Below are 20,778 nucleotides of genomic sequence, written 5' to 3'. Positions count from 1 at the left end.
TGTTTTACTACAATTAAAAACACACAGTAAATTGCAGCAAGGGAGAAGACATGATGGCATTCTTTGGTATCACTGAAGACTAATTAACAAATGAAAAATGAAAAAAGATCGTAATTACCATTTTGGCATAATGTGCATTCACTGGGTCAGCATACTGAAGCAAGGCTTGAAACTGATTATTCTTTGTAAAGGTGATAATCTTCAAGACTGTGCCAAATTTAGAAAATATCTGGAAAAAGTTCACAGGTTAAATCTAAGGTAAAAATTAGGCTAATGTACTTTTATAAATATAACTCAATTCATAAATTCCATTTTTGTCTATTTTTTTTTAAGTTTATTTATTTTGAGAGAGAGAGAGTGAGCACAAGTGGGGGAGGAACAGAGAGAGAGAGAGAGAGAGAGAGGGAGGGAGGGAAGGAGGGAGAGAATCCCAAGCAGGCTCTGTGCTATCAGCGCAGAGCCTGATGGCAGGGCTCAAACTCACGAACCATGAAATTTTGACCTGAGCCGAAATCAACAGTCAGACGCTTAACCGACTGAGCCACCTAGGCAGCCCTAATGAAAACAATTTCCTCTATTTCCTCTATCAAAATTGTTGGTACAAAAATGACTTAAATCAAGCCTAAGATGTTAATGTTTCAACATCCACGCATGGCCTAAAACAGTGCCTGATGCACAACAGGCACTCAAATATTTAACCTATTTTATAGCATGTGATAAATGGCACAACACGAAAAACATGAGACTACAGTAGGAATTAATTACTGGTAAGAGATAATGGTGTTACAAAGCATATGAATGGAAGTGGAAGAGTCATATGGATCAACTATTTCACCTTGAGAATCAGCATCAACTTCTTAAGATTTTTTTTTTTTTTTTTTTAATTTATTTATTTTTGGGACAGAGAGAGACAGAACATGAACGGGGGAGGGGCAGAGAGAGAGGGAGACACAGAATCAGAAACAGGCTCCAGGCTCCGAGCCATCAGCCCAGAGCCTGACGCGGGGCTCGAACTCACGGACCGCGAGATCGTGACCTGGCTGAAGTCGGACGCTTAACCGACTGCGCCACCCAGGCGCCCCATCTTCTTAAGATTTTTATAGGCAGACAAACTATAAAATGTTCCTCTACAGGCCACTCTGTTAATTCATTCAATATTCAAAGAGCACTGTTCCAGGCCTTGGAAATCAGCAGTGAATAACAACAAAAGTCTATGCCCTAAGGAAAGACAGACGATAAATGAAAAACAATGTCTCATCATAAAAAAGTGTTATGAATAAAAATAAAAGGAAAAGGGATAAGAGTGAACTGGAATGTAACTTGGGAAGGTGCAAGACTGGTCAAAGAAGGCCTCTCTGAAGTGTGTTTGGAGAAGAGGAATAAACACAGTGTGGAGATTTCCTGACAGATACCTGGTTACCCTAGAAAGTTCTTACAATATACTTGCTCTACTCCATCACCAATAGCCACGGTTACTACAATGCACTTTGTTTTCCTCTTATATCCCATCCCATCTTAAATGTGGATCTTAATCAGCCAGAAGCTTGTCCGTCCACTTTTAAGAATAAAAAGATAATTATTCCCTATGCTGGTAAGAATTTACTATTATCACTATTATCAAATACTATATATGAATGTCCTTAATAGCCAAATAGTCCTTCCTCCCTTTTAATTACCTTTAGAAAGAATGATCAATAATAAATACCCTAAAGCACAGCAGCAAAAGAATAGGCAACTTCTACTACATCAAAATTTAAGACTTATGTGCATCAAAAGACACTATCAACAGAGTGAAACAGTAACCCACAAAACAGGAGATCATATTTGCAAATCATATCCGGTAAGGGGTTACTATCCAAAATATATAAAGAACTCCTATAATTCAACAACAAAAATCAGCAAAGGACTTAAGAAAATAATCAAATAGCCAGTAAACACATGAAAAGATGCTCAGCACCACTAATCATTAGGGAAATGCAAATAAAAACTCAATGAGATTTCGCACTCATTAGGACAGCTTTTATCAAAAACAAAAAACAAACCCAGAAAATACCAAGGGTTGGGGAGGATGTGGAGAAAACAGAACCCTTGTGCACTGTTGGTAGGAATGTAAAATGATGTAGCTGCTATGGAAAATAGGATAGTGGTTCTTCAAGAAAATTAAAAAAAAAATTACCATATGATCCAACAGTTCGACTTCTTAGTATAAGCCCAAAAGAACCAAAAGCAGGGACTTAAAGAGGTATTTATTTGTACATCCATGTTGGTAGCAGCATTATTTGCAAAAGATGGAAGCAACCTAAATGTCCATCCACAGATGAATGGATAAACAAAAATGTGTTAAATACATACAAAGGAATATTATTCAGCCTTTAAAAGAAAGGATATTCTGATACATGCTACCACATGGATGAACCCTAAAGACACTTAAGTGAAGTAAGCCAGTCACAAAAGAACAAATTATCCATGGTTCCACTTATATAATGTAAAGAAGTCAAATTCATAGACAGCAAGTAGGATGGTGGTTGCCAAGGGCTGAGAGAAAAGGGGAATGGGGAGGTATTGTTTAATGGGTGTGGGAGTTTCAATTTAGGAAGACAAAAAACTTTTTGGAGATATAAGGTGAGTGGTGATAATTGCAAAACAATGAGAGTGTATTTAATGTCACTGATCTGTACACTTAAAAAACAGTTAAAATGGTAAAATTTATGTATACTTTACAACCCCCAAATAAAATAAACTGTCCTAAAGTCCAAATACTCATTTTTGGCAAAATGCTAACAGATAATCAGCTTAGAGTCAAACACTTCTTATAGGAGATAACACCATTGAACAAGATTTGCAGAACCAATTTGTCTTAGAAGGGCTCATCAAAAAATGTTATTACTTAAAATTAGTTAGTCTGAGGATTCTTTGTTGAAATTCCTTAAAAAAAAAAACAACGCAGTTAATTTAGTTATGGTCATATTTCAGAGTTTAGAACTTTGGGATCTTGGGCGCCTGGGTGGCTCAGTCATTAAGCATCAACTTTGGCTTAGGTCAGGATCTCACATTCCATGAGTTTGAGTCCCACATCAAGTGAGCTTGAGCCCTGATTTGGTGAGCTTGAGCCCCACTTTGTGTGATCTCATTCCCTGCTTCGGGTGAGCTTGAGCCCCGCCTAGAGTGATCTCATGCCCCTCTGGTGAGCACGAGATCAGCTTCTCAGGTAAAACAAGAGCCCTGGGCAAGCCCTGCTTCTCTCTTTCTGCCCCTCCTGGGATTCTCCCTCCCTCTTTCTCTCTCTGCTCCTTGCTCACTAGTGCCCTCGCTCTCTCAAAACAAACAAAAAACAAACAACTGATCTTAATCTCTCATTTAACTGTTCTGAAAACATTAGGAATTTCTTTTTGTTCTTTTAATGAAAATTCTGGTCCTGTCACAGGCATTTCCTCAGTACACCCTATGTGTTTTAGATAATATTCTTAAAATTTATAAAAGAATACCACACTTATCTTCTCAGCTGACTGTTAAAGAATATAGATTTTATGTTGTATCTTTCTTTAAGATACAAGCATTCCTGGGAAAAGGTCTTGTATTTTCTTATTTCCATCCTTGGTGATACGGTGATCACAAACAACACCCCAATCTATATAAGTGCATAATCTGAGTGTTGGGTAAAGGAGTAGTAATAGACTTTTTTACTGCAGCCACAGGTAGTATTCTAAACTACAAGTAAGATTATATCATATATAATTTTGCTCTGGTTTACTTCTCTAACCACATTTCCTGATACTCTATATCACACTATTTATACCAACAATGTGCAGTTGTGTCTAGTTCTCTAAATGTACCAAGGGATTTCAGACATCTATGCCTATACACATGGCTATTCCCTTTTTCTTAGAACTCTATGCTTAATACCTAGTAAATTTTCATTTATCTTTTCCAAAACTCAGCTCAGGAAAGTAATGCCACCAGAAAATTCTCAGCCTCTCCCAAGTATCAACAGAGTTCATTCTCTTTCTTATTACTCCCTTCTTGGTCTCATACATATTTTTGTTTTACTTATACTGTGCTATACATTTGTTTACGTATGTCTCCTTTAATTAGACTGAAAGCTCCTTGAAAGTGTGTGTGTATGTATACACACACACACACACACACACACACACACACACACACACCTTGTCTTAATCTTTCTATATCATTGAGTAAAATTCTTGGCATATAAACAAGTACATGGTAAATGCTTATTATGAACTGATAAAGAATTATACTTAGACCTGATTGGAATTACAGCAACATGCAGTTTTTTGAAAATAATAAACATTCTTCATGTAAAACATCTCATTAATGAAGTAGTAAGAACATACAATTTGCTCTCAAATCTGGAATTTTACACTAAATTATGCTTAGAACCTAGAAAATTTCCACTTAACCTTCAGATTTTATTAATGTTTACATTCTCTCATTTAACATGAACACTAACATGATGCACATCCTCACTCACTGCTGTGTTTGGCTGTGTGATTTTTAACTGAATGTGTTAACAGAATATAAATGGGTGGAACTGGCTAACCACGGACAGTTACCTAGAGTCCCCTGGATTGTATGTACTGACAGAGTAGCTTTAAACATCAATCTGATACTTTTGAACAAAGTAAGTGAGCAACACCAGGGAATCTAGGCTAATGCCTCAAGTGTGATTTTTTTAAAAAATTTATTTTGAGAGAGAGAGAAAGCACGAGTGGGAGAGGAATGGGGGGGGGGGGGGCGGGCGGGTAGAGAGAGAGAGAATCCTAAGCAGTCTCTGCACTGTCAGCACAGAGCCTGATGCAGGGCTTGAGCCCACGAACAAACCACAAGATCATGACCTGAGCCGAAGTCGGACGCTTAACCATCTGAGCCAACCAGGCACCCCTCAAGTGTGATTTTTAACAACTTTTCATAATTACCAACAGTAATACCAATAGTAATAATCTACCAACAATTTTAAACAGATTTGGTCTCATAAGATTAACATTCAGGAAAGTTTAATATATATGGATTTATTATTATTGATTACAGTAATAATTTGACTCTTTGATTCTACTTCTCTAATATATTTATTTTTCTGTCATAAACACAAACACACAGACCCAACTCTTGATGTCTCCTGTGCATTTAATCTTTTAAGACTTTAAAATGGGATGAAGAGAGAGGTGCCTGGGTGGCTCAGTGGATTAAGCACCTGACTCTTGATTTCAGCTCAGGTCATGATCTCACGGTTCATGAGGTCAAGCCCTAAGTCAGGCTCTGCACTGACAGCATGGAGCCTGCTTGGGATTCTTTCTTCCTCTCTCTCTACTCCTCCCCTGCTTGTGTGCACATGTGCACACTCACTCTCTCTAAACAAACAAACAAACAAACATTAAAAGGGGGGGGATGAAGAGAATACCAAAGATCAAATTCAGGTAAAATTAATCTTCATGGTGATGTTTATACATGGAGCACTTATCAGAAACTAAAAAAGTTCACTAGTATTCACTTGTAAAAAGTGTACTGGGGCACCTGGGTGGCTCAGTCAAACATCCAAAAATAAATACACACTAAAAAAAAAAACCCAAAAAACCTAGTGTATCGGCCATAATTTGTTTACAGTAATTTTTGTCCCCAATGAAACAGTGAGATTTAAGAACCAGAATTGTATATTACTAGTACTGACTCTTTTAATAATTGCTTTTTAAAGTTATTTATCTTTACTCTGCAATTCAAAAAGATCAGTTCTTTATCTTGAAGACATTCATCTATTGGACATTCATAAAAAACTCCCATAAATAACAGTATTTGGAAGTAATGGACTACATGAGAACATTGTTTTGTACTATTTCAGTACACAAAGAAATTTTTTAGTATGCAAGGTTGAATTTACATTATGGAATTGTTGAGAAATGACTTCCTAACTTACAAACACTTTCTAGATTATGCAATCCAATCCAATGGCTTTAATTACCACCCATATGCTGATGATAACCAAATCTCCAGCCCTGAATTCCTACACTCATTCCAAACTTATTTCCCAATTGTCTATTCAACATCAACCACTTGCATGCCTAATAGGTATCTCAAAATTATCTTGTCCAAAACACTACCTCTACCCCCGCCCCAAATCTTCTTTTCCCTTTAGTCTTTACTATCTTAGTATAAAATTGCTCTATTTTACCAGAGGCTCACACCCAAAATCTGGAAGGCATTCTTGATTACTCCACTTTTTCTTCATAATCCACGATTACTCAACCCATCAGCAAATCCTTCCAAATATATCCATAATCACCACTTCCTGAGACCACATCCTCACATGGGTCATCACCATCTCTCACCTGGACTATGCTAAGATCCTCCACCTATGCCTACAATTTATTCTTAACACAGCAACAAGAGTGATTCCATTAAAACATAAATCTATCATCTTACTCCTCTACTCAAAATCCTCTAATGGCTTCCCATCTTACATAGTGTAAAGATTATAAAGGCTTTGCATCATCTGGATCCTAACCCCTTCTCTGATTCTATCATTTATAGTTTTCCTACTTTTTACAATTGCAATTACATAGCCTTATTTCTGATATTTCAACACATTAAGCACCCTTGCACTTAGACACTTTACACTTGCTGTTCTTTCTGTGTTATTCTACCACATACTTTAAGCCTCTGCTCAAATATCAACATATTGAAAACCTCCGTTAACTTTCCTCACCTGAAATAGCACCACTCTCATCTCACTCACTCACTCCCCTTACCACGAGCTAAAGAAAAAAAACACTAACTTCAAGAGATGTCAGAGAAGAGCTTAGCTAATGCCAACTCTTCAGCAAAAATATAAAATAATACGCTAATTAATTACAACAGGTGCAACCAACTCCATACTTCCATGTATTATCCCACCACAATAGTCATCACATTTTTAGGCTATTACTTAGGAAATTATATCTTACCCACAAGACCAGAGCAAGGATCAGTTTCTTACAGTGCAATTTACTAGTGTCTAATAATTACAGCTAACATTTCTTGAGCACTTAATATGTATCTTTCTAATGTATACCTTAATATTTCTAGGTGCCTTAAATGCATTAACTCATGTAATCTTCACAATAAAGATATAAAGATACCTTCACAGTAAAGATATAAAGATATATAAAGGATAGACACCATGTCCAGCCCCATTATATAAATAAGAAAAAGATACAGAGAGGTAAGTTGCCCAGGGTTATAGAGGTAGTAAGCGGAAGAGCCAGGATTCAAACCAGCTCCAGACCCTGTATCCTTAATCATGTTATACTACACTTTAGTTGGCTAATGACACAGAGTGCTAGGGGAGAGGGCTCAGTTAATGCAATGAGAGAAAGACTGAGGAGGCAAATTTGAGCTGAAAACTGAATGATGTAGGTTCAACTAAGTAACCGTCTCAGTCAAGTGTTTTGGAAAGAAACAGGAGATAGAAACGGACTAAGACATGAGTAAACTGGGGGCAAAGGGCCAGAAAAGCCAGTGGCTAAATAAGCAGAAGGGTGTTAGGAAATGAGGTTAAAGAGAAGGGGAGAGGTCTGCATGTGGGACCTTAATGCCTTGGTAAGGGCTTTGATTTCATTCCAACAGCAAGGGAAAAGAGGATTAAACAAGGAAGTGTGATAACTGAAAGGCTGAGAGTCCTGCTTACTATTAAGGACTCTCAGAATTACTCCTCTTCACTCTGAAGGACCCCATGATCTTTTGGGAGAGAAACAAGGTTTATTACTGCTCTCAGGAAAAAAATAAATGAAATGACAGGGCAGAACCACAAGACTCTAGCTAAACTCAAGGCTGAATGATGGCACTGTTGAGCCACAGGTGCAAGAACATCTTCTGTAAAACAGCGTTAGTAAGTTAGTAGTAGCTTCGATGTTACCGTTACAAAAGCAAACAAACACTGCTGATGGATCACAGTGCTCAATGACACTCTGGGATAAACATAGGACAAGAAAAGTCATCAGAACTAAGAAGCCAATCACCTAAGCAACTGCTGAAACCTTTGTAAGGAAGAAGGGTGGCTATGGATAGTACTGTTAAGGCCTTTCCTAGACATGCTTCACAAATGCGTATATTTAGAAAATGGTATGCATAAAACTACTATAGGGAACACAGTAGGCCTAATAAATGGTATATTTTGATATATATATGCATGGCACAGGAACTGTGTTGGGAAATGTATCTGAACTTTATTGCCAATTAGTACAATGACTGTGGGAAAGTAACGTGACTTTAAGGACCCCAGTTTCCTAATTTATAAAATGTGAGAATAGGATGGAAAGTACTTCAATTTTTTTTTAAGTTTTTTTTAACGTTTATTTATTTTTGAGACAGAGAGAGACAGAGCATGAACGTGGGAGGGTCAGAGAGAGAGGGAGACACAGAATCTGAAACAGGCTCCAGGCTCTGAGATGTCAGCACAGAGCCCGACGCGGGGCTTGAACTCACGAACCGTGAGATCATGACCTGAGCCAAAGTCGGACGCTTAACTGACTGAGCCACCCAGGCGCCCCGGAAAGTACTTCAATTCTTAAACACACATGCACATATACATCCCTATGACTCTTCACTTAGTAGTGCAAAGCCAAAGGTTTGGAAAGCAGTTAAATGATTCTGGACTGACTTGGCATCACACTATGCAGTACATACTGAGATATAAATATGAAAATAAGTATATGTTTTAGTGTTTAAAATTTTTTAAATATTTATTTTTGAGAGAGAGAGTATGCACGCCTGAGCGAGGGATTGGGGCAGGGAGAGGGGGAGAGTGGGAGAGTGGGAGAGTGGGAGGGAGAGAGAGGGAGAGGGAGAGGGAGAGGGAGAGGGAGAGGGAGAGGGAGAGGGAGAGGGAGAGGGAGAGGGAGAGGGAGAGGGAGAGGGAGAGGGGGGGAGAGAGAGAGAGAGAGAGAGAGAGAGAGAGAGAGAATCCGAAGCAGGCTCCAGGCTCTGAACTGTTAGCACAGAGGTGGATGCAGGGCTTGAACCCACAAGCTAGGAGATCATGACCTGAGCTGAAGTTGGATGCTTAATCGACTGAGCCACCCAGGTACCCGTTTTAGTGTTTTAACATTACAGTGTATGGCTTGACAACTATGAGGAGATGGAATCAATATGCAGCAAAAGAGGACAAAAACTAATTGAAGTTTTTGGGCTAGATGTCAAATGTTTATACATACAGATTACCAAGTAATTGTACGTTACATTTTGAGGATACGTATATATGGAGTATTAGTTAAAACTGTAACAAGCAGGGGTGCCTGGGTGGCTCAGTTGGTTAAGCAGCCGGCTTTGACTCAGGTCATGATCTTGCAGTTTATGAGTTCAAACCTCACACTGTGCTCTCTGCTGGCAGCACAGAGGCCGCCTTGGATCTTCTGTCCTCTTCTTTCTTGCCCTCTTTTGGAAATACATACACACACATACATATATATATACATATACATATATATACATATACGTATATACACACACATATATATATGTATAGCAAGCATACAAAACACAACATTGGACTTCATATTAGGAGGCTTGAGTTCTAACTGTCTCTTCAGTTACTCTCTACAATATTTAATTATCTGAGTCTCAGTTTTATTCACTACAAAATTATGTAACTTAGTTACCTTCCAGTTCTTAAATTCGACACTCTCATAGTAGGCCATGATGTGGTGGGGTGCCTTTTATCACAACAGTTTGGACATATTAATGGGTAGTCTATGAAAATTATGTTGACCATCAGTCAGTATTTAACATGATGCTTCCATTTTATACATGAAGAGTTACCACATACTTTCCTTTCAGAGTTTTTAAAATGAAAATACTCAAATGTAAGAAAGAGTTAATAGAATAACTACTATCAGTGTGTTTTTAATAGGATTCTATGCTTTGTTCATTTTCATGCTTATGTATTTTTAAAAAAGAATTTCTTACATACCCTTTTATATCAAGTATTTAAGTTAGAAAAATGAAGCTATAGAAAAGTTATCTCTGGGTGCCTAGGTGGCTCAGTTGATTGAGCGTCCGACTTCGCTCAGGTCATGATATCGCAGCTCACAAGTTCGGGCACTGCATCGGGCTCTATGCGGACAGCTTAGAGCCGGGAGCCTGCTTCAGATTCTGTGTCTCCCTCTCTCTGTCCCCCCCACTTATGTTCTCTCTCTCTCTCTCTCAAAATAAACATTAAAAAAAATTATCTCTAATAGATGCTATTTCCTACATAAAACAGGATGGCTAAGGTTATTATTATTTAAACATATATACCAGCCAAAATAAAAAAAAAAAAAAAAAAAAAAGAAAGAAAGTTAAGATATAAACATCAAAAGCTACAGAGGTCACATTTGCCTCTTAAGAGTGTTGTTCCACTTTACCTGATGAAGAACTTCCAGAGTAACAGGGTAAAAGAGGTTTTCAATAATTATTCGGAGCACAGGGCTCTGCCCAGGTATGACTGTGCCTTCATTGGTAGGAGCTCCAGGAAGGGCCAGGCTTCCTGACTGGACAGCGCTGACAGCCTGCAGTGCAGCTTGGGCTCTCTATAAAACAATCCAAAATAAGGAAAAAAATACATATCTACTTTCTCTAGATGCACATATCCTAAATTTGTGATCAGTTAAGATTCAAAAGACTTGCTTTCTTATCACAATGACACAATATTTAAGAAAGGTACTTAAAGTTACTTGAAGAAATGAAAAAAACACATGGCAAAAAAAAAAAAAAAAAGGAAAATGTGGAGATGATTTTTATTTCCTAATTTTTAAATAACAGGAAAAAAAGTGAAAGTAACATTAAAGATGACTTAAAAACCACAAGTCCCTCTTCTTTTTCCCTCCCTGAACCACTGAGTTCTAAAACCTTTGGGTGGCATATGATAGACGCAAATATGGAGCTATGGTGGTTCAGAGGGGGTTAGGAATGCATCCCTATAGGAAGGCATCCTGGCATGAGCATCAGAGCCTGAGCGATGAGGACAGCATCTACATAGTAGGCTGCCTGGCAAGGGCAACTTGAGCCCAAACAAGGTAAGAAAGGTATCTAGTGTGGGGGTGGTTCAGTGCTAGACATCAAACCTGAGGAGTATGAAAAGGGTAAGAAATGCATCCAGAAGAGAATAGCCTGGCAGGACTGTTAGAGCCCAAGGAGAGTTAGGAAAGGGTCCACATGGTGTGAACCAATGTAGTGAAGACAGTCCAAGCAGGGTGAAGAGGAGGTCCATGAAGGCCTGACCGGGGTAAGAAGGTAATTCAATGGTGGGGCAACCTAAAATAGGATGTAAGAACCCAAGCAGGGGCAGGCAGACAAGCTTTTATTTTTTTTTAGCAAGAAGACAATATTTACTTATAATAGAACATTTATGGAGCACTAATTGCAGGTATCATTCTATGCATTCACTATACAACTCTCTTTAATTCTCACAACAATTTATGAGGCATGTATTATTACGTTTTTTTCAGATGAGAAAACCGAGTCTGAGATGGGTTAAATGGTTTGTCTGGAGTCACACAGAGGACTGTAAACAGTGGTACTTAAACACTTGACGAAAATCTGAAAATGTCTCAAACACAATTCTGAACCCCACTTCTGTCAAACTCCTGGAAACGTCTCCTATTTCTATTGTTCTTGTTGTTATTGAATTACAGTTGACGTACAATGTTATTTTAGTTTCAGGTGTACACCATTGTGATTTGAAAATTCTATATATTGCTCAATACTTACCACAAATGCAGTCACCATCTGCCACCATACAACACTAGTACAATATTATTGACTATATTCCTTATGCTGTACTTTTTATCTACATGACATTTATAACTGGGAGTCTGTACTTCTTAATACCTTTCACCTATTTTGCCAAACCCTCTTCCCAACCACCTTCCTGTGTGGCAACCGCTAGTTTGCTCTGTGTATTTAAGAATTTGTTTTTTGTTTTTCATTTATTTTCTAGATTCCACATATAAGTAAATCACATATTTGTCTTTCTCTGTCTGATTTACTTCACTTAGCATAATACCCTCTAGGTAGATCCATATTGTTGCAAATGGCAAGATTTCATTCGGCAGATGAGTTTCGAAATAGCGTGCTCCAATAAAAAGACCAGAGTGCCCTAAAACAAGTCGAGTTCCAGAGCTGGAGCAAAGACAGTACAAAATGAGTAACTTTTTTGTTTCTTTGGTTTTTTTTGTTTGTTTTTACTAGGATGCAAAGAACTGTTCAAATATTTATGGAAACATGCCAAAAGATAGAAGACAGCTTCCTGAAGTGGCTCCCACTGGCCAAATATAGGACAGTATGAGAATCAAAATAGTGATTGTAACAAATAACAACCCATCAAATAAAACAGGAAACCTTAAATCCATACTGGTATAAGTTGACAGTTGGTAAGAAGTATATATATACTGCTTTAAAGTACCTTCCCCCAAAATATTCCTCTTTCCTCCTTTGTAAGTCATAACTTTACAGTGGAGAAGCCAAACACGAGCCTCATCAAGGAATCTAAGAGCACAACATCAGTAATGCAACAAACTGAAATTATGTGCCACCTGATATGATGCAATGAGGAAAAAAAGGACATTACTTCCACGATGTTCCTGTCAAAACTATATACACTGAACGTAATCACAAGGCAATACCAGATAAACTCAAATTGAGGGAAATCAAGACAACAGACTGCCTATAATTATCCAAAGTGTCAAATCAAGGTCATGAAAGTCAAAAACTGAGGAACTGTTTCAGACTAAAGAACACTAAAAGATGTGACTTCTAAACAGAACATGTGATTCTAAATAATGTTTGTTTTGCTCTAACAAACATTACTGGGATGATAGGCAAAACTTGAATGGGGACTGAGGACTGAATGTCAATTTCCTAATTTTGACCTCTATATTTTGGTTGTGTAGGAAAATGTCCTTGCTTATAGGAAATGCACACTAAAATATTGGACAATGAAGACCGATCAGGTAAGCAACTTATTCATAAATGCTTGAAGAAATCAAAACTTGTATTGTATCTGTAACTCTTTCAATTTTATGACTGCCTCAAAATTTAAAACCATTATTTAGAAAATGAAGTGGGTGAAGGAAGGAAAATTTAAGGGAAAAAAGCATGGTTAATGATTAATGAAATCAAATGCAAGTTTTCATCAATCTCTTTGTTCTATTCTCATCATTCCTTAAGAATGGTGATAATTAGTCTGTGCCACAAAATGAAAAAAAATCACCACTTTTTTACATATATTCACTTCCAATTTTAAATGAACATTTCTTGTGTTTTGCTTTTATTATTTTAATTTTTAGTTTATTATATCATCTCTCTAATGTGAGACATTATGCTATGATAAATAACATTAAAAGAAGAATCTTTCTGAAGATTGGCTTTTAACTTTGTGTATGCTTAATAAACTTCCACTTTTTTTTTTTTTAAAGTTTATTATTTATTTTGAGAGAGATAGCAAGAGGGAGAAGGAGAGAGAGAATCCCAAGCAGGCTCCACACCAGAAGCACAGAGCCTGATGGGGATCTGGAACCCATGAACCATGAGATCATGACCTAAGCTGAAACCTGGAGTCAGACACTTAACCCACTGACTCACCCAGGTGCCCCAGAACAACTTCCACTTTTATGCTTATATGCAACTCCTTTTTTATACTTTTTGCCAGCATTTTTAGGCCATATAGATTTTTATGTATCAGGTAATATTCAAACTGCCCAACATTCAGTTTCTAAAACATCATTATCTTTGAGAATAATGTATGCGTAATTATTTGAAAATTTTATATCATTTGTTTTCAAAACTGTGCTCTTATAAAAACAGCCATGTGTATGGAATACTGAGCATCCCAATCCTGCCTCAAAAACAGCAGTTTATCTCATATATTTTACACTGGGATCCTCAGTAAGAGTTTATTTGGAAAATGGGTTCTATTGTTTTCAAGTTTGAAAACTGATTCAGACTTCCACTTTGAGTCTATAATTAGCAGAAGGTGTGGGTCAATTAATAATTAATTTTAAAAAGACCCAGAAGGTAGAATTAGCAGACAAGAACATGTGGGACTCGAACTCATGACCCCAAGATCAAGAGTTACATGCTCTTCCGACTGAGCCAGCCAGGTATGCCTAAATTTTTCATTTTTAAATTTATTTAAATTTAGCCACATGTAGCTAGCAGCTACCATACCAAACATAACTCTAGAACGTCTAGGCAAAGACTTCAACATAGAGAAGTTCTAAATGGAATAATGGTTCTTTTTTTTCTTAGATCAGGAGGATTAAATCTTTACAAAACTAAGCCTGCACAACCAAAAGTAAACTTAACCTTGCTGACTTTACTTCATTATGCCATCAATCATTCTACCAATCCTTTTTATTAAACAATTCTACACATATGCTTCCTGCTACTGATACTACTATTTTTATCATAGCTCCTCTTCCTTCACTCATCCTTTTTGGCATGGGGGGTACCACAACAGAGAAATAGGAGAAGCCACGGTACCTATTGTGCTAGTCATTCTAGAGTTCTCAACATATTCTGCATTAGTATTTCACAGAGCACTGAGTACAAAGGTCTCTGAGCAGCAGGCATGCAAGAAATGCTTTTGACAATAAAAATCTGAGAAAATAACACCTGAAGACAGATTTATTTAATAAATAACTCTGTAGTTTCCGTTTTTAATTAGACAAAACATTCAAGTAAAAAAAAAAAATAAAATTGAGGCACACTCTCCACAGAGGGCAACAGAAAAGTTGGGGGTGGGAGAAAATGAGAAATATTTTCTTAATATAAAGAGATTATTTCACATAGATTTATGTTCTGTGTATTTGATGCTAAAAATTATGAGGCAGCAGAATTCCTACTATGGGAGATAATTTTTTAAATGTTTTCTAAACAAACTCGCTGGAATAGTTTAATAACTTAATAAAGGAAACAGCAGTAGCATGACTGGAAATGCAAGTATTTCATCAAGGTGAGGGGAGGACAAATAGACTTCATAGAAAATTTAAACATGTCTGGATAACGTGAAAAAGACATTTCTAAAATTGAGATAGAAATGAATGTACAATAAAATGCACAGATCTGAAGTGTAGAGTTTGATGATTTTTTAAGAAAACATTTTTAGGCAAAATCTTTCCATGGTTATCTCTGCAGATTTATAAATGTCCACCCACAAGGTAAAAAAACAAAATAAAACAAAACTGTCTATACCCTAATGATGGTTATTAATAAAACCATTTCTCAAATGCTGTACCTCAAAATACAATCTAAATTTTTTAGCTATAATTTTAGTTTACATATTTTTTAAGCTTATTTATTTATTTTGAGAGAGACAGAGAAAGCACAAGTGGGGGAGGGGCAAAGAGAGAGGGAGACAGAGAATCCCAAGCAGGCTCTGCACTGTCAGCTTGGAGCCTGATGTGGGGCTAGAACTCACTAAACCACAGGATCATGACCTGAGCCAAAACCAAGAGTTGGATGCTTAACTGACTGAGCCATCCAGGTGCCCCAACTATAATTTTAGTTTAAATAAAAAGATAAAGATACTTGAAGGGCTCCTCAGTTGGTTGAGCAGCTGACTCTTGATTTCAGCTCAGGTCATGATCCCAGGCTGAGCTCTGTGCAGAGTGCGAAGCTTGCTTAAGATATTCATATTCTCTCTCTCTCTCTCTCTCTCTCTCTCTCTCTCTCTCTCCCTCCCTCCCTCCCTCCCTCCCCCCCTCCCCCTCTCTCTCTCCCTCTCTCTCTCTCTCTCCCTCCCTCCCTTTGCACTTCTCCCCTGCTTGTGTTCTCTCTCAAATAAATAAATAAATTTTAAAAAATATTTGATATTCACCTGACCCTCTCTGGCAAGTATGTCCATAGGCTGGAAAAGAAGTTATGTGCATGTTTTGGGTTACCTTGTTATTCAGAGAATAAAAGATAATGAAATAGTGATTTATCAGTTTCCCAGGGCTATCGGAAAAAAAAAAAAAAAGACATTTGGTATATTTTATATATGCAAACAAGTACCTTAAATTCTGACTTCAACTTTGGTGTAGGACTTTGAATAAAAGAAAAACTGTTATATTTTATCAAACATCAATGTATAAAAATTGCACAAAAATAACAAAATGGAAAGGGCACTAGGAAGAAATCAAGGCTATCGAAGAATTAACTAGGTCATTTCAGCTGGCTTTGGTTGCCAAGCAACTGGAATGCCTCACAGTTTCTCTTTAGAATAATCCAGTCTTTAAGAGTTTTATTAAATTGTTTATTCCTTGTTCAAGACTTATTCTAACATATTTAGGAATCACACTAATAAGAAAACTGCCATGACTTACATGAATGAAAATTTAAAACTCTAGTGAAAGACAGGAGTCAAAATACATCCTAGTCAAAAGAATCATAGAGCAATATAAATGTTAATTATCTCAAATTAATCTATAAAATCAACCCAATTCCAATTGTGTTTTTTTTGGGGGGGTAGAAGTTACCTAAATAATTCTATTATATATGGAGACATAAGTAAAATACAATAGCTAATTAATGTCTGAAAAGAGAGTATAAAAGAGGGCTTTGCCTTACAAAATATTAATACTGGAGACATTAGCTCTAGGGAGATGAAAACAGGAATGGAACAGAAATGAATACAAAAGGTAGTCTGGATTAGACATGGAATGCACACCATGTGAGTAGCACAGATATGAGGGTATATCAGAGCCAGGCAAGCAGAATGTGTATGCATGCCTAAGAAGGGTATACATGCATGTTTTAAGTAGGTACAGCAAATGTACAGAAAACTAGAACAGGACAAAGAACAAGTTTCACACGAGTAGATAATAAATGGGTTATTCAAAAAAACGATAAAGGAGAAACTGGTCAATGGGAGTTAAAAAAGAGATCAAAGCCTACCCTCACTCCCCACCTCCAAAATATTTCTAATAAAACAAAAATTTAAACATTTAAATAAAAACAACTAAAACATAAAAATATGAGAAGAAAACACAGGTAAAAAAAAATTAAAAAAAATTTTTTAACGTTTATTTATTTTTGAGGCAGAGACAGAGCATGATTGGGGGAGGGTCAGAGAGAGAGGGAGACACAGAATCTGAAACAGGCTCCAGGCTCTGAGCTGTCAGCACAGAGCCCGACGCGGGGCTCGAACTCACAGACCGCGAGATCACGACCTGAGCTGAAGTCGGACGCCTAACCGACTGAGCCACCCAGGCACCCCAAAAACAATTTTTTTAATGTTGGTATACTAGGTCCTGATGAGCATGGTATCAAAATCAGAAACCATAATACAATCTTAAGAGATTTGACTATTGTGTAAAAATATTTTTAAAACCGCGTTAGTAGACAAAACTCAGAGAGACAGAAAGTAGACTGTGGCTGCCAGAGGCTAGGGGGGCAGGGGAATGCGGAATTAGCGTTTAGGGCATAGAGTTTCAATTTGGGAAGGTGAAAGAATTTATTTTTTTAAGTTTATTTACTTATTTTGAGAGAGAGAGAGAGAGAGAGAGAGAGAGAGAGAGAGAGAGAAGGAGGAAGGGGAGAGGGAGAGAGTGTGAGAGAGAATCCCAAGCAGGCTCTGCACTGTCAGCACAGAGCTCAAAGCAGGGCTTAATCTCACAAACCATGAGATCATGACCTGGTGTCCCAAGGTGAAAGAATTCTGGAGAAAGATGGTGGTGATGGATTGCACAATATGAATGTACTTAATGCTGCTCGGCATTTACAAATGATCAAAATGGTAAATTTTATATGTAATTTACCACAGTGTTAAAAATGGGGAAAAAAACTGCATCAACAGAAATCACTATACTTTATAAGTTATCAAATAAATATTAAGTAAACAATAAGATATGATTTCATCCTCTAATAAAGACGACAGGAAAACTGCTTGCTTACACATATGAGTGGCACCCTAAGCTGGCACATATTCTTTAAAAAAAGAAATCATGTGGGGCACCTGGGTGGCTCAGTCAGTTAAGTGACTGACTTTGGCTCAGGTCATGATCTCACCATTCATTAATCCAAGCCCCCCATTGGGCTCTCTGCTGTCAGCACAGAGCCCGCTACGGGTCCTCTTTCTCCCTGTCTCTCTGCCCAACCCCCCCCCCCCCCCCACTTGCACACATACCCTCTCCCTCTCTCTCTCTAAAATAGACATTAAAAAAAAAGCAATCATGAAATATATATCAAAATATAAAATATGCATATGCTTAGTCCCAGCAATTTCACTGCCATAAACGTTAACTAGTAAGAAAATGTTGCAAGTGTGCTAGGATATGTAAGAATGTTGCTACAGTGCTATTTCTAAAAAGTGTAAAACTGGAAACAATTTCAATGTCTATTAACAAGACATTGGATAGATTATGGCTGTTTTATAGAAGGGAGTATTATGCATTCACTTAAAAACTGTGAAGTAATTCTGCCTTTATAGCCATCAAAAAAATATCCATGACACATTATAAAAAAAAAATATGAGCTTTCAAAACATTAGGATTCCACTTATGTAAAATTATATACACAGATAAAAATACACCTGGATAGAGAAGGAATATACACCAAACTGTTAGCAAATGTTAATTAGTTGTCTCTGGACAACTGTGTTGTTGTTGTTGTCATTTTTACTTTTCTGGACTGTTTGAATGTTTTACCATGCTAAAGGATGCTATTTAGAATTTTTAAGTCAATTTTTCATTTACAAAAGTCTACACTATTTAAAAATATCTAACATCTCATTTACTAAGTTTATATAGGTTATTATATGCCACTAATATCTCTTAGAACAAGCTAAGGATTATGCACAGAAAAATTCTTTGTTTTAAAAATGTGGAAAACTAATTTAAATTCAGTAGCTTGCACTATAATGACTTTCAGCACAGAATCAAAGGGCTGGAGGAGTTCTTTTGCCTAGAGCAAGACTATAGGGCCCAAACATGCTCATAACATAATAAAAAAGCCTCTTTCTTGCTTTGTGGATCAATTTTTCTTACCCTTAAGTAACTTCAAATTACTATTTTAGCTACTACAAATCAACCTGGAGAGACACAGAAGATGAACTATAGTCAATATGAACTATATCAAAATAAAAACTGAAAAATGAGGTTAGAGATGTTGATATTCTACATTCCACATTCACCTAGAAGAGTCAAAAACCATTTAATGAACATATCTATACAAATTCTTATTAACATCTTAATGTTAACATCACAATAGAAGCGGCACTGAAATTCTTAATGCCTTTGTTATATATTCTAAGTATTCTATAAAAAGTTCCTTTTGGACTTGAAATTTTAAGAGATAAGAATGTAAGTTTTTTCTCTTACTCGTGAAAAAAGTTTCAAGGGCAAACTAAATTTCTGCCATTTCTGCAGTCAAATGCTCTGCCTCTGAGCTATACCCCCAGTATCTGTCATTTCTAGCACCGCAACTTCAAACATATTTCTAAATGGCACTACTTAAGCCTTCAGGTAAGAATTTACATACATAATCTTTACTAATAAAGCATCCTAACAGGAAGGAACATGATTTTTTTTCCTCTCTGAGAAATAGAAAATTAATCTTAAGCTATTATACCATGTATTCTTGTAGCTTTTTTTTTTTTTTGTAGCTAATTTTTTAAATGTTTTCAATACTTACAGCTTGATTAGGTAGATTGTCAGTCTTAAGTTCTCTGTGATTGGAATACTGAATAAAAACAGGCTGGCTTCGAAGGTGAGGAGTAACAGGAGTGTAGTAATTCACCATAGTAACAGCAGCTTCCTCAGAAGCCATTTCTAAGAAAGCCTGTAATAAACACAAGAAAGTAAAGTGAAAGCTCATGTTTTTGAAAGACAGCTAAGAACTATGAAAAAACTCTTGCTTCAAAGTGTACCACTGATGTTAAATGAAAATACATATGAAAAGTCGAGCTCAATAAAGGATTTGGGACTGGGAAATTGCCAGTTGAATAAATGATTTCATGTGGTTTTTGGTTTTCCTCTTTTTTCTTTCTTCTAAAATCTAGAAATAATTAAAAAGGTGAAAATAAAGGTGAGCATCAGTACTGTAAAATGGATGCTTTCAGGGGTTAGAATTTAATAGTTCTTTCCTAAATAAGAACTTTCCAAGATAGGGCATAATGATTTGCTCTTTTACCTTTTAATTAAATAGCTGTTTATGATACACTTAAGTTTATGATACAATTAAATGCAGAACTCAGGTGTAAAGGCTCAATTGTTCAAGTTAGGGAAATGGGATAATATCTTTCCTACATTAAGTGAATATTGATTTGAATCATTCAAGTGACTTTTTCTGAGATCTGTGTTAAAAAATACAGAGGCAACAAGCCCAAAATGAAGTCACCTGTACTAAGCCCGGCTAAGCCCACATCACCAAACCAGGAGTTAATACCTAACAATTATAGTTTCAACCTCTCCCAAGATTAGAATCTTAAACCAGTTCATCTGGAATTACTTGGTCAGCACTAGTGAGGTTATCTGCCTTACAGACCCCAACCATTCCCTAAAGGAAGATGACCTTGCCTCAAACAACTCACTCTACTAGTAACTTCCTTGTCCCACCCTATTCTGCCTACAGAAGCCTTTCATTATGCACTGCTCTTCACAGCTCCTTTCTATCTGCTAGATGAAATGCTACCCAATTCACGAATCCTTGAATAAAGCCAATAAAATCTTTAAAATTTACTCAACTGAATTCATCTTTTAACACCTGTAATCATTGTATGAATATTAGATATCTGAAAAATAACACAGGAAGAGCTGAGATCAGAAAAGACTC

At 36.8% G+C, this 20,778-nt stretch overlaps 1 protein-coding gene across 11 annotated transcripts in view; it reads right to left on the bottom strand.

Moving 5' to 3' along the window:
• PTBP3 (polypyrimidine tract binding protein 3) overlaps window positions 1-20,778 on the bottom strand; it is a 133,248-nt gene that overhangs the window by 49,164 nt on the left and 63,306 nt on the right. For all 11 annotated transcript variants that reach the window (XR_009251488.1, XM_058694536.1, XM_058694537.1 and 8 more), the window contains 3 exons: window positions 19,639-19,785; window positions 10,392-10,556; window positions 119-229 (listed from right to left, as the gene is read on the bottom strand). Coding sequence is in view for 10 of the 11 variants with exons in the window: in XM_058694536.1 (XP_058550519.1) it covers window positions 119-229; window positions 10,392-10,556; window positions 19,639-19,785 (423 nt within the window). In the remaining variant the exon portion in view is untranslated. The remainder of the gene's footprint in view (window positions 1-118; window positions 230-10,391; window positions 10,557-19,638; window positions 19,786-20,778) is intronic.

The sequence above is a fragment of the Neofelis nebulosa genome, chromosome 12, assembly GCF_028018385.1.
Source record: "Neofelis nebulosa isolate mNeoNeb1 chromosome 12, mNeoNeb1.pri, whole genome shotgun sequence".
Taxonomy (NCBI): Eukaryota; Metazoa; Chordata; class Mammalia; order Carnivora; family Felidae; genus Neofelis; species Neofelis nebulosa.
The sequence above is the reverse complement of the archived record's forward strand: the minus strand, read 5'-3'. Positions and strand labels throughout refer to the sequence as shown.